At 52.9% G+C, this 15,208-nt stretch overlaps 1 protein-coding gene and 1 pseudogene across 1 annotated transcript; both read left to right on the plus strand.

Annotated features, from left to right (window-relative positions):
• Window positions 1-2,971: 2,971 nt before the first annotated feature.
• LOC117835491 (uncharacterized) lies at window positions 2,972-8,629 on the plus strand. Its single transcript, XM_034714831.2, has 6 exons — window positions 2,972-4,339; window positions 6,809-6,864; window positions 6,980-7,213; window positions 7,333-7,621; window positions 7,732-7,928; window positions 8,089-8,629. Exons 1-6 carry the CDS (start codon window positions 3,116-3,118, stop codon window positions 8,240-8,242), a joined length of 2,154 nt encoding a protein of 717 aa, XP_034570722.1. The 5' UTR covers window positions 2,972-3,115; the 3' UTR covers window positions 8,243-8,629.
• A 3,318-nt stretch (window positions 8,630-11,947) lies between these two features.
• Window positions 11,948-13,324, plus strand: LOC117837803 (aspartyl protease family protein At5g10770-like; annotated as a pseudogene).
• Window positions 13,325-15,208: the final 1,884 nt, after the last annotated feature.

A 15,208-nucleotide genomic window follows, 5' to 3' on the forward strand; every position in this document is an offset into this window, starting at 1 on the left:
TGCGCCCAATTTAAAAAGAGCTCCGGCTCCGGAGGGCTCCTCCATTAAAGCCATTTTATTTTTATGCGTTTGGCTCGCTCCGGCAAAAACGGCTCCACGAGCTGTTTTTGGAGCTCTACCAAATGGGGACCATCAAAATGGAGATGGTGCTGTCGTCATTCCTACCAATCTGTTATTAGGTCCGTGCTGGGTGATGCCAGTGCCATGGCCTCTCTCCCGACTCCCGCGGATCACCGGATCACTCCGTTGCCGCGGGGCGGCGTTCCGCGAGGAAGTGGCGTGTTCGTCCCAAGTTCGTGGCTGCAGAGGCGGAAAGAGACAGCAGTTCGGCCGCACCCCTTGCCGGCGGCGGCGGCGGCCAAGGTTGGTAGGCGGACGGATCTTGCCGTCAACTAGTAGTATTATCCATGCGCCTACCATTCCCAGGTGGTGTCGTGGTGACATGGTGCTAGAGGTTTTGCCGCTCTCGATGTCGTGGCAATCAATTCGGCGGCTGCGGCTTCACAGTTAGGTTTGGTCGCGTGCTCTGTGGCCGGCGGCCGGGCGTTAGGCGAGTTCCCTGCCCTGAGCGTAACGTGGCGACAGGTACACGTGTGCTGATCAATTCCCTTCGCCTACGCTGTCGCGCGCTCGGCGCCATCTCTCTCCTTCTTCGTCGTCTCCAGAAATACTCGTGTGCATATTGTAATCCGTTCTGGCGGACGGGCTCACGTTGCTCGCTATGCGTCTGTGGCTTTATGGTCTCCGATACCACGCATGTGCTCGGGCCATGTCTTCGAGGACTCCGTCCCGTCCCCTGCATACGCACGTACCTGGTGTAATTCTTAACGATCCAACTATCCAAGCACGAGGCGATACACCTCTCTGATCATGCTCCTGTTTGTGAACGCGCGCCCTAATGCCCTATACACCAGATCGAGTATATAGCCCATTTTTCTCTAGCGCAACCCTGCTGCACTTTTCACATGCCTGCAGATCGATCGGCAACACGAGCAAGGTGAAACGGATGAGCAGACCCGATCAAGGACCAAACCTCAACTTTGATCCTTTGATTAATCGATCGACCTTGTTGACGCCATCTATCTTCTTCCAATAAAATCGCTGATCTCACCCTTGAGAATCTGCCGACGTATCAGAAATGAGACGTCCAATAAGAACTGCGCGCCCTCTGAAAGTTCCAAATCAAATACACTGATCGCGCGGTTGACGGTTCTCGCCGTTTGGTTTGCCGACTTGTCGTTGAAACAAACCTGCCGAGACGTCTGCATGCGTCCTAAATAGAGCGCAAATTTAAAAGGAGGTGTGGCTTCACCAATTGACGCGTTGATGTTGAAACCAAGTCCAAAAAAGTTTGCCTTTCAAAAGAATAGGTCCAAACACTTGAACCGTTCATGAGCACGCATATGCACACGCCCGTGACCGTGAGGTTGGCCAAGCGTACGCGAGCTTCACTCCTCGAATTGAAATGGTCGCGACTGTCGAATTAGCGTCCAAGTCTCAACAACTGTGGCTTACAAGCGAGGACGGTTGTCACGGTTCGGTGATGCGCCGGGGGAAAAAGGAAAAAAGAAAACTCAGTGGTCAGTATCAGGTCAAACGCATGAGCATGTGAGGAAGCACGAGCTGATGCAGCACCGTGTTAATCTCCTTGAAATAACCATTGACTTGATGTGTTTTAGTTATGTGAGTCGGGTAAGGCACGGGCTTGCTTTCACAAGATGCACGAACAGCCAATTTTCTTCAGACTAAACTGTAAACTCACAGCTCCAAAAGGGAAAAAAAAACAGAGCGGAAGAAATGGGCTACTTGTTCATAACAGCATCGGCAATCATTCTTCTTTGATACAAGTGTCTTCACCGCACACTGCACTGATGCTTATAGGTGCGTATACACTTGAAGGAGTCAGCACCGTTTCAACGGGGACCAAATGGCACAGGAAACCGGATATGGGTCCAGCAGGCCACGAGCCCACGACGCGCTCTGAATTTGGCGCGTTTGTTTATCCTTTTCTCTTGCAACCGCACGCATTTGTTTATCCGCTGGTGTCGGAAGGGTCGATACTTCGGCGGGCAGGCGTGGGGCTATATCCGGGAGGATCTGAAAGTGACAGCGATCGGAGCTTCCTTTCAGGCCTTCGCTTGGCGCTTGACCGGCAAACCCGATGCAGCGAGAGTGCGAGACCGTCCCGTAGCGACTTGTTCGTTCCTAGCGTGAAAACGACTAGGATTCGTACTCAGGCTCTCGGACAGACACGCCGGTTTTCTTTCGTCCGGCAGTGGAAACTCTGACGAAGCTGCTCGAATCTTGACGGTTTCGATGGCATACGAAAAGATCTCGTAGTACTAGTATGCTGCTAGTAGCCTCTCCTCTCTCCGGCCGTATCCGTTGTGTGTCAGCGTCCGTCGCGTGACTCGGAGAGATCTGCCCGTACCAGGCGCCAGCGTCTGACGGCGGCTTGAATTCCACAGCCAAAGTCCGCCGCGCCACATAGTACCAGTCTATGGTCTATACATACGAAGTCAAAGGTCAGGCGTATACAGACCGTAGCACGTCGCTCGGCTCAGTGGCTCCAATCCCGCCGCGTACGGCGGCGAGACCGCGAGGCCAGGAACCCGAGCCGTGCCGTGCCGGCGCCGGCCGGACCCGGACGCGGCAGCGGCGCCGAACGCCCCGGAAAACGAAAGGAACCCACCGAGATCGCCGCGCCAGTCACACGGCCCGGGAGTCGCTCGGTTCGGCACTTGGGGAGTTGGGTGGCTCGTCCTCGGCGCGGCGGCCTCACGCTCCGGGCCTGACTGACCGACCGGCCGTTGAACACTTCGCGGGAGCGGACGCACGCACGCACGCCGGGCCCCGCGCGTCAGGGACCTGCCTGTGGCATCGCCGCATCGCCCCCCGCGCGCACCGCGTCCACGCTCGGACCCCGTCGTGGGCGCGGCGCATCCCGCGGCGGTTCTTAAACCCCCCGCCAGCCGCGCTCGCCTCGCCGCTGAGAGCCTGAGACCAAATCCCAAATCCCGTTACGCAGCCGGACCACCACACACAAATACCGTTGCCGTCCCGTCCCCTCGCGCTCGGGTCCGTTCCTTCGTAAACCCAGTCCGGGAGGAGCGCCATGGGAGAAGAGACCCTCGTGGCCATGCCGCTCGCGCCCCACCACCACCACCACGCCCGCCTCGATGCGCTCCCACACCACGTCGCCCCCGCGCCGCCGCCGCAGCAGCAGGCGCCTCCGCCGGAGCCAACCGTCGCGGACAGCAAGGAGGAGGAACGGGATCGTGGCGTCGTCGAGCCGCCGGCGCCAGCCCCGCGGCCGGAGACCCCGCCGTCGCCCGGGCTCGCCGCCGCGGCGGGCGCCGGCGAGGTTGGGGACGTGTACTACGCGCGCAGGATGCTGCAGGGCGCGGTGCTGCGGCCGCCGCCGCACCTGCCGCAGCCCGAGGCGCCGCCGGGCCTGGCCAGGGCGCTCTCCGCGCCCGCGCCGCACGGCTACGCAGAGGAGGAGGCAGAGGAAACAGAAGCGGGAGGGAGACAGAGGCCCGTGGACCGGTCCGCCTCCGCGAACTCCGCCGCCGCCGCCGTCGCCGTGGACGTGGCGTCCATCGGGCGGTTCCTCCGCGACCGCCGCGCCGTGCTGTCCTCGGCCATCACCCGCCGCATCTCGTCGCTCAAGGAGTCCTCGGCGCCTCCCGCCGCGGCCGACACCTACGGCGTGCAGGAGATCCACCTGCCCAACGTGAAGGTCACGGTGCGCCTCAAGGACGCGATCGCCGCCGAGGACGACGACATCTCTCTGGCTGACAGCAACGACGACGGTGGGTACTCCTTCTCGGGCGGCCACATCAAGGGCCGGGTGAGCTTCTTCTCCCGCTCGGGCTGCCGCGACTGCGCCGCCGTGCGCGCCTTCTTCCGGCAGTCCGGCCTGCCCTACGTGGAGATCAACCTGGATGTGTTCCCGGAGCGCGAGGCCGAGCTGGCCTCCCGCGCGGGCGCCGCTGCCCGGGTGCCCCAGATCTTCCTCAACGAGAAGCTCCTGGGCGGGCTCGTCGTGCTCAACTCCCTGCGCAACAGCGGCGAGTTCGAGCGCCGCGTGCGCGACCTCGCGGGCCGGCGGTGCCCCGACTCGGCGCCCCGGATGCCCGTGTACGGGTTCGACGACGACGCCGGCGGCAAGGAGGGGGAGGAGGCCGAGGACGCCATGGTGGGCGTCGTGAGGGTGCTGCGGCACCGGCTGCCGATCCAGGACAGGTTCGTCAGGGTGAAGCTCGTGAAGAACTGCTTCTCCGGCGCCGACATGGTCGACGGCATCGTGAACCATCTGGCGTGCAGCAGGAAGAAGGTGAGTCGCCGTACATCCTAGATTGCCATTGCTGCTGCTTCATCGTTTGACTTTTTACTCGTTGGGTGCTTCGGTGCATGCTGCTTGATCTTTGTTTATGCATGGATGAATAGTGGTCGTGAACTAGTAGTTAATATAAGGGGCTTGATTTGGGAATAGTTGACGGGTGCAGGGGGAGAGTGTCATTTGTTCCCATTATAATGCGTTAGCATTAGTAATTTCTTTTATTCGGCTTCTGCCGTGTTGGATACAGTAAGTTTAAGATAGGCAGACCTCATATCGTCTTGGGCTGATGGGATTCTTCGGAGAACCTCATCGTGCTATTTTTTTCGAATCAAACACGGCTTAGTTTTAGGAGTAGTAAATAGAGTACATTTAAATGCCTTCTGATATAAAAATATAAATAAACAGTTTATCTGTATGGAGGGGGCAATGCAAAATGGCAATTAGGCATGATGGCCAACCAGAATTCAATGCTCTTAAGTTAGGCCATGTATGGCATCTCAGGGCAACAAAAATGCAAAAGAAAACTCAAGCATGTCGCGGCATTTCTAGTTAGGCTTGCATTTTTAAGAAGCTGCAAGCACGCACAGGCAAAAGAAAGTGTAGAAAATGCAAAAGTAATATTAACCCCATGGCTCCTTAAGTTCCAAATAAAATTGTACAAAATGGATCGCGGAAATGGGATGTGTCGGCGTCGCTCCATTCAGGATTGAGGCCCAGTGCTGTTCCAAATAAAATTGAAAACCATGCGGGGTGGGAAAATGGATCGATGATGGAAAGAAGTCAAGAACGAGAGAGATCATCACACGGCCATACGAAATACGGAGAAAGCGAGGGGCCCGGGCGCAAAACTCGCCCCGAGATCGCGTCACGTGCGGCGGGCGTGTGGGGGAGCGTTACGTGCTGCCGTGCCGAACCGGTCCGCGGGTCCCCCCCCAACCCAATCGCCCTGCCCGCTCGGCCTGGTTTTCCCGCGGCGCAACCGCAAGGGGCGGGGTGGGCACTGGGCAGCAGAGGCGACCGGAACGGAGCGGCGCGGCGGGGGAGACACCGACACCCGCATGGCATGATGGCGTGATGAACGATCGATTCGTTCGGCTGGTTTGGTTCGTTGCGGCCGGGCCCCACCGGCGCGAAACCGCCCCGTCGATCGCGTTCGCGTCCGCGCCTCGCGCGCGCACGCCTTGACCAATTCTGCCACCCCGGCCCAACCATTTCCAATCCCATTTTTTCGCCGATCGCCGGTGAATGATCGTCTCGTACGATACGATACGAGAGACGGCTCCAAGGCGCCCCCGTAGACGTGGCTAGGTGCAAGTCGGGTCCTGATCATATCATCGCATGCGGATGATGGGAGCCGGTCGGTCGTGCTCAACTGTACAAGTGAGATTGTGTGCCAACCACGTTGCTTTCCAGCCTTGGAGTACAATTGTTACTACTCACGCGGTCACCATGACACGATCCGACCTTCGTGAGTACTACTACCCCTTCTGATTGGCCTACGTGCTAGGAGAAGAGAGGATTTTATTCCCTGCACAAATCTTCTTCGTACTAAGATTGTTTTTTCCACGCCTGCTTGACCTAATCTTTGAATGAGTGGGAATAAATTGTTCTATCAGATCATGAGTAGGAACTATGAACGTGATTGGGGTGGTGCTTCGATTACGTGACAACTGGGGGGCAAAAAAGGTTAAACTGCTGAAATAGAAGGCTGGGACTTACGATTTGCTCTTATGAGTCTTAGTGGATGAACGGAAAGCAGAGGCCAATAAGGTCATCGAGTCGCTGGTGCTTAAGCACCGGCCCAACAATTGATCGGGTGGGTGGGTTCCCGTCCCCTAATTTTCCTCTACGAAATTTGACTTCGGCTCCGTGTTGCCGTCCCTGTCCTATCTAGTCGCTGTCATGGTTGCATCCGCACCACCTGACGGATTTTTCGGCGTGCAGATTCAGAGTGTGGTGGACGATGAACTTGAATAGTGTAGTTTGTCTTTCGTCCTTTTTATTATCATCATGGTTTTGGATAAGAACCTTTGGTGCTAAGGTTGAAGGCGTCGTTCACGAATCTTGTGGGTTGATTTCGTCAGCAAGTTATCTTCTGGTCTGAAGAACTCCATTGCATGTTTTTATCAAACCAAATTAGACAGGAAGCAAATTAGCTGCTGGCCAAAGCCTCATCTTGGCTGACTTGTAAGGGTAGGATCAGACGACAATGAGACCGTCCACTGTTCTTTGCACATTAACAACTGTCAACTGACGGTTAAGACGGTTAACTGACCAAGGGAAAACCCTACGTGTCTCCTCTTTTTCTATCCCCAAAAAACTGGCCAAAAAGGCTCAACCGTGCGCATACTGAATGTCTTGGTGCAGCCATATTCTCGTGCTGAATGATGATCATCCACTGTCTCTGCACCCTTGATCTAATATTAGAGTAGCAACTGACAGCTACGCAACTGTTGTTTGTAGGCGGTGGAGATAGGAAAGGAGCTCGCGAGAAAGCACTTCATCCACCATGTCTTCAGGTCAGCGCACCATCCATCCATAGCAGTTACTGTACCAAACATTCAGCTCGCGACCTGCTCTCGCAAATTGCAACGTCATTCAGCTCACGGGTCCATGATACCGTGTTGCGTGCAGGGAGAACGACTTCGAAGACGGCAGCCAGAACCTGTACCGGTTCCTGGAGCACGACCCTGCCGTCCCCAAGTACTACAACTTCCGGGGCTCCACCAACGACGGCGAGCCCAAGCCGGCGGCCGCCGTCGGGCACAGGATGACCAAGATCATGCTCGCCATCCTGGAGGCCTACGCCTCCGACGACCGCCGCCACCTCGACTACAGCCGCATCGCCGCCAGCGAGGAGTTCAGAAGGTGGGAAATGCATGCAGCATGATCTCGCAGCTCTGCTTGCGCTACTCAGAATCTCAGGATCACGTCAGTTCAGGCAATGTCAGTGGGTTACTAACGATATATCCTTTTTGGTGTGTCAGGTACGCGAACCTGGTGCAGGAGCTCCAGCGGGCGGACATGACCGCGCTCCCGGCGGAGGAGCGGCTGCCGTTCTTCCTGAACCTGCACAACGCCATGGCCATCCACGCCGTGATCCGGGTCGGCCAGCCAGGGGCCGTCGACCGGCGGCCCTTCTTCTCCGACTTCCAGTACATCGTCGGCGGGCAACCCTACTCCCTCGCGGCCATCAGGAACGGCATCCTCAGGGCTAACCGGCGGCAGCCATACACGCTGGCTAAGCCGTTCGGCTCCAACGACAGGAGGCTCGAGGTACGCGTGCGGTCCATTCAGTTCAGTTGCCATCAGCGCTGCAGCTCTGCAATGCTCCGTTAGGTGTAATCACCCATCAGTAATCATCGGTGCACTGAATAATCGTGCAGCTCGCGCAACGGAGGGCGAACCCGCTCGTGCACTTCGCTCTGTGCGACGCGACGCGGTCGAGCCCGATCGTTCGTTTCTACACGACGCAGGGCGTGGAGCCGGAGCTCCGGCACGCGGCCAGGGAGTTCTTCCTCCACGGCGGCGTGGAGATCGACCTGGAGAGCCGGACCGTCCACCTCACCAGGATCGTCAAATGGTAAGAGCTCTGCACTTCTCTTTGGCAGGTCGCTCTGCTTCAGTTCATGCTCAGATGTCACAACAGACAGCTAGTTTGCCCATGGGTTCGGTGGGCAGCTCTTGTGATTTCATTTCAAGAAGAGATTGGGATCATTCATGACCGATGTGGTGTTTTTCAGGTACAGCGCTGACTTTGGGCAGGACAGGGACATTCTCCGGTGGCTCCTCAACTACTTGGACCCGACCAAAGCCGGGCTCCTGACGCACCTCCTGAACGATGGCGGCCCGATCAACGTCTCCTACATGAACTACGACTGGTCTCTGAACGTCTGAGCAGAATCCACCCGGCGAAGTCTTCTTGTCCGTACAGTTGGTAAAGCCTTGTGGCCTTGTGGGCGTGCCACGACCCACGATACAGTCAGAGTTGCAGTCAGTGGGATTAGCAATTGGCCAATGGCCAATAGGGCGAATCACTGAGCATAGATTGCATCAGGATATGGAGCTTAATCGGTAAGGGAGCGTGGACATGTATATATAGCATTGTGAACTCCGATAGGGAAAGAAAAAGAGTAGGTTTACGCGGGGAAATGGTGAAGAGGTGTATGCATTTTGTGTCGCATTGTTCGTATTGAAAAGGTGTATGCATTTTGGTAATGGTGAAGTGACGCAGAACATTTTGAAGTTTGATGATGTATGTATGTGCATTTAAGCTTTCACTTTTTTTTTTTGGGAATCGAAGTGTTGGAGTTCTATCAAATATGTGTACACACCGTGCGAATTACTATACCTCGCATATATTTTACTTTTTATTAATGACTGCCTCCAAATAGAATCTAAAATGCATGAGCTTATGAGCAGATAAAACTAAGGGAGTGTTTGGATCTTTAGTCCCGACTAAAATTCATGTCACATCGAATATCCGGAGATTAATTAGAAGGACTAAACATGAGCTAATTATAAAACTAATTATACAGATGGAAGCTAATTCGTGAGACGAATCTATTAAGCCTAATTAATCCATCATTAGCACATGTTTATTGTAGCATCATATTGTCAAATCATGGACTAATTAGGCTTAATAGATTCGTCTCGCACATTAGTCTCCATCTGTGCAATTGGTTTTGTAGTTAGTCTATGTTTAATACTCCTAATTAGTATCTAAATATTCGATGTGACATGAATTTTAGGAGCTCCTAGAGAACCAAACACCCCCTAAGTACTTGTGGGTCCCCTTTGGCACACCTTGTGCTGACTCGGGCTTTAGCATTCGGTACTGTTGCGTGAAGCAGATCGAGAAAGAAAATGAATTAAGGGAAGGGTGAAGCCGGTGAAGCTAGTTTTTTTTTACTTCACCGGTTTTCTGCTACAAATATGCTACAGTGCAGAAGCCAAAGCACCCGTAAGCTGTGCCAAAGGGGACTGTAGTTGTAGACCATGAGTCGAGCACCATGTACTCTCAGGCTTAGAATAGATTTTCACCCCTACTATGTTTTTTTGGAGTGGTTGTATATATGCAATTGTTCTCAGCTCATGTTATATATTTTTAAATGATTTATAAAGGAAGCGATGAGGACCACTAGGTTGTATTTATAAAAGAACAATCAAGTCGGCACATAAAAACACTGAAAATGTCATGTGCAGAAATCATAGGGAGTGAGGAAAAGGAGACGAGGGGGATGGAGATGGTGATGGTAGGGTACTAGGTTGCTTGGGAGCAGCTATGGAGGATGGCAGCTGCCCTAGGGTAGGGGGACAACGATGATAGTGAACAAAAAACTAGGAAGAAGGAAAAATTAAACTAATTGACTTTACCCATAGGACACAATATATTGATTATTAATAAATATAATCCGATTTAATTACATCCATATACTCAAATAATATATTCCTAAATTTTTATCTTTGTGGGGGCCTCTCCAGTCTAAATAACTAATCGGACAATTGTTTTGACACTTCCAACAGCCTTAACTTTTTAAACAATTATATATTTCCTCCATCCCAAAAAGAATACTGACTCTAGCTATGAATCTGTTTAAGCACTTGTTCACGTTCATGGTCATAATTGCATTCTTTTTGGACGGAGTGAGTATTTCTTTTTAATGCAACAAAATATCCGTATTATGATGCCAGAAAGCACTCAATAAACATTTATTTTACTTCCTAAGTTTTTTTTTATAATAGAGGGATAGGGAGATGATACCGGTGGAGATGCTCATTTAGGACTTGCTCGGGTGTGGTGGAGATAGGAGGCAGAGGCCAGAGGGGAAACTCCAACTTTGCTTAATGGTCTTTTCTCTATAAGTTGGTACCTATGACTTTATTTTTTGAGATGTATCAAAGACTAGAAACTATAGATTGGTTCTTACTCTCAATAAAATCCTCCTAAATTATCTCGCAATAAAACGCAATGAATAGAACTGGGCTAATTAGAAATCCCTTGACCTAAATTATCTCGTTGTTAGACCAGCTGGCCCACCATCCAAAACAACTCGCAGGCCACTTGGGCTCGGCCCTTCCGTCGGTTATAGGAAATTTTCATTTAGATAGACAGAAAAAGTGATCATATCCTGAACCAGGAAACATTAAGATATTTTTTTCTCGAACAAGATTGTAGTACGTACACTTGATGCAGCAGAAAGATCGCACGTACCCGTTTGTCCAGTACGCTGCAGCAGTACAGGCTCACCCTCAAGGACAGTTTTCCAGTAGCATTCAGACATCCAGCGCTCCTGATCTTATCGGCAGCACAAGCTCATATCTGTCGGAAAAGGAAAAACTGTCCTGAATAAATCTGTCAGAAACGAGGTTTGATTTTTAAAGGGTTGCTTCACAGCTGTAACCTGAACAAAATCGAGGTACCATAATCTTTCTCTATCAGCTACTGAAGCAGATACAAGAATGGTTGGAGATAACTCGCCACTTGCAGCCTTCAATACCGATCGATTTTCCCTGCATGGCTGCATCCGCCGGCAGCCCAGACTCAGGGACAATGCCGGTACCAAAAACCGATGCCTTACCACTCGCCATCAGGAGCGCTCCAAAAATAGACCCATCAACTAGTATGCAAGGCTCTTGCTCATAGACTCAGAGTCATATCGCATCGCAAGCCCAGGCCTATAAATACATGGGTCATGGGACATGGCACCAAGCCACCAAGTGACTGTATCGCCATGGCAGCTTCTTGCTGCCCCGGCCATGGACGATTCTGCCTCATCCTCCTGCTTGCTGGTGCTGCGGTTGCATCATCTGGGTCTGGATAGCTCATCAGACTGTGTGTCGTCCTGCTGCATCTCATGCTTTGCATATTGTTCGTCCTTTTGTTTCACTAACTGGATTAAGTACCTTTTTCGCAAAAAAAAAGGATTCAATTACCTTTTGGCACTTCTCTTTTTTTTTTTAAAAAAAAAGGGTTTAGGGTTAGTTCGTATGAATTCTGTTTCCTTTTCCTCCACGTTTTGGATGAATTGGTTTCCTTACGGCCATTAATCGACAAGAGACTTGCGACTTGTGAATTCACTAACTGCTACTATACAAACAAATATCTGAATGGATATAAAACAAAACAATAAAGATTCAATAGCAACTTATATGAAGCTTGTGGTTAAGTTATTCTCCAGCAACTTTTAACTATGCGTGGCCACATGAAGAATCCAGAGCCATGCACAGCTCTTACAACGAGCCACGAATATTCATAGAAGTGCAATAATGTATAAAGTGAAGAGATGTGTTACGGTGCTTGGAAGATGCCTCGGTTACCTCCTCTCAAAGAACCTGTTCAGAGTTCAGTGCAATTGAGGGAGAAGTTTTGTAAACATGGCTAGTTAGTACTTGTCCAGAGTTAACTGTCAGTGACACATTCCCCTCGTCCCGCGACTCATCTCGAGTCAAAATGATCTCATCTGAATTGCGTGAAAATCAATCGAAGTAGCTCTTAATATTCTGGACTGGAAGTTTTGTACTAGAATTTGATTCCGACTTCAACCGAACATTCTGTCTGAAAACTCAGAGCACAAACACGGCGCCGCGACGGGCACGAGGATGCCGATCGTGCACCAGCTCGGCCCGTGCTCGCCACTGGCTGACAAGCACGGGAAGGCGCCTTCCCACGAGGAGATCCTCGCCGCGGACCAGCCGCGCGTCGAGTACATCCACCGCCGTGTGACCGAGACCACCGGCCAGGTGAGACCGAAGCGCGCGGCGCCGCCGTCCGCGCCGTCAGTCCAGCTCCAGCCCACTCCGCTGTCGTCGTCCGCCGCGTCAGCGAAGCTTCTGGCGTCATCCGGAAACGCGGTGGGCACGGGCAACTACGTGGTGGCCATCGGGCTCGGCACGCCGGAGGAGCGGCTCACGGTGGTATTCGACACCGGCAGCGACACGACGTGGGTGCAGTGCCAGCCGTGCGTGGAGTCCTGCTACCCGCAGCAGGAGCCGCTCTTCACACCGGCCAAGTCGTCCACATACGCCAACATCTCGTGCTCGTCGTCCTACTGCTCCGACCTCGACATCCGCGGGCTGCGGCTGTTCTGGCGGCCACTGCCTCTACGGCGTCCGGTACGGCGACAGCTCCTCCACCGTCGGCTTCTACGCCCACGCACCCTCACGCTAGCCTCCGACGCCGTCAAGGTACTTGTTTCTCTTTCTCTATACGTGCGGGAACCGTAACAGCTGCGGGCTGACGTGTGCAGGCCGATGGCACGTGCGCGTGTGTGCTGCGTGCAGGAGTTCAGGTTCCGGTGCGGCGAGGACAACCGCGGGCTGTTTGGGCGGTCGGCGGGGCGGATGGACCTCGGCCGCGGCAAGACGTCGCTGACGGCGCAGGCGCGTGACAAGTACGGCGGCGTGTTCTCGTACTGCCTCCCGGCGGCACAGTCCGGGACCGGGTTCCTGGACCTCGGCCGGCGGCGAACGCGCGCCTGACGCCGATGCTGACCGACAAGGGCCCCACCTTCTACTACGTGGGGCTGACTGGCATCAAGGAGGACGGGCGCCCGCTGCCCATCCCGGAGTCCTTCTTCTTCGCCGCCGGCGCGCTCGTGGACTCCGGCACGGTGATCACGCGCCTGCCACCCAAGGCGTACTCGCCGCTGCGGTCGGCGTTCGCCAAGGCCATGGAGGATCTGGGCTACAAGAAGGCCCCCGGGGTCTCGATCCTGGACACCTGCTACGACCTCGAGGGGGGCGAGGGCAAGGCGCTCCCCGCGGTGTCGATGGCGTTCCAGGGCGGCGCGAGCCTGGACGTGGACGCGTCGGGGATCCTGTACATGGTGAGCGAGTCGCGGGCGTGCCTGGGGTTCGCGCCCAACAAAGACGACGCCGACATGGCCATCATCGGGAACACGTATGCAGCCGAAGACGCACGGCGTGCTCTACGATCTTGGCAACAAGGTCGTCGGCTTCGTCCCCGGAGCTTGCTGATCTGTTGCCATTCACCACGCTGGTTTACATAGTACGTATTTGTTGAATAACTAGCCGAAAACCCATGCCGGCATCGTCACACAACTACAAGCATCAAGCATGACGTGACCCAATAGTATGTGTGCGCTTGGCTATGCAAACAAAAAATAAGATAGCACCGAGTTGGATATGATCTAGAAGAACGCAAAGAAATAAAACCAGCATCGAGCAGACAATTGTAGCAGCTGGATGGTTGATTGCAACAGAATTTGGGATGTAGCTAAACCGCCACTTGTTTTCTTGTCTACGGTACATGTGCAAAGAAAAGCGATCCTTGTGAGCAGAGGTGGAGCTCGACCAGAGATACAAAGGACCGATCCATGTAATTAAGCATTAAACATCAATGTACAGTACCAACTTTACTGTATATTTAGGGCATGGGGGCCATGGCCCCCTTTAATTTCCACCCTGCTTGTGAGAAATGTAAAAAAAAAACATACGTACTACACAAACCAATTGATGACCGTGGACAATTTGTTGAAAAGGAATATAATTAAACCGGCTACCTGTCAGTTTTGCGATGAATATGAAACCATCTAGCACCTCTTCTTTAAATGTGTAGTACTCTCTCCATCCCAAATTACAATTTATTTTGACCTTTATAGATAACATCACTTTTGCGCCATGCGCCTATATATATCTAGATATATAGCAAAGTGATATATGTAGAAAAGTTAAAACGAATTGTAATTTAGGATGGAGGGAGTAACTAAGAGGATGTGGATGTATGTAAAATCTTTTGCTGAGGTGCAGATTGGATCCTATCTGGATATGCCTAGTAAATGGCCATGTGGTAAAAAAATTTGACACAATCAACAGCATCTCTGCTGGAGTATGTTGGTGTTTGTGGCTAACTAGAAATGATATGATCTTTCGAAAACAAGCTTGGAGAGATATAAAGATGGTGGTGAGAAAGCTGTGGAGGTGTACAACAACCTGGAAGCCGATGTTCAAGGGAGCACTGGAGGAGGATATAGGCCGATGGTGCAACTTCCTGGGGGCAGCCCTCTCGACCCCCTTGGAGATCGACGTTTAATGAAGAAATTCAAGTTGGGCACAGGGTGGCTGCATATCTGAAAACGATGCCCTGATGGAGAGCTACTGATTTATCGTAACACGAATAAAATCTAGCATGCAATTCTCTAACATACTAGACAATAGCAAGCACAACTTCATGATCTCAAAAAATATGCTAAAATAACAGATCGGATTACGGCGTACGTACTTAGCGGGTGCAGCTGTGATGACAAGCGGTGCTGACGGAACAACGACGGTGTTGCGGATGGAGCACAACAAATGACTTCGAAGATGATGGTACGCCGCAACGCCAGACTTGGACGGAGGACGAGCCGTGGTGAAGATCTTGAGCAGTCGAACGGAGCGCTTCCCAAAAACCTTATTCGCTTTCTCCCAGTCCAGGATCACAAGAGCGAGAGGTTCCGAAGACCTGCTCTCCCGTTCGCCGGTGCACGCCTGCGCTCGAGATGGAGTAGACTACGGTGGCAGCACACCCTAACTCGATTAGATGTGTTTTCGATAGAGGATGGTAGGTCATATATATAGGAAAACCCACGATCTCACGTCACGATTGTGATCCAACCGATTAGGCTTCCATATATCTCGCTAACTTAAATGCCAAGTAATTAAAAAATAAAATGATAAAAGGAAAGCGCACCACCGCAAGGCTGGAGGTCGGATTTCGGTGGACCATTCACGCAGGTGTCACACGCCCGCGCCCTTCGCCCCGCCTGGCCCGGCGAGGCGTGGTGTGGTGAGCAAGCGCATGCGTGTGGAGCTTTCCTTCTCTCCCCACATATATAGGTTGGAGGAGTGGAGACAACCTTC

Source organism: Setaria viridis, chromosome 9 (assembly GCF_005286985.2).
Source record: "Setaria viridis chromosome 9, Setaria_viridis_v4.0, whole genome shotgun sequence".
Lineage (NCBI taxonomy): Eukaryota > Viridiplantae > Streptophyta > Magnoliopsida > Poales > Poaceae > Setaria > Setaria viridis.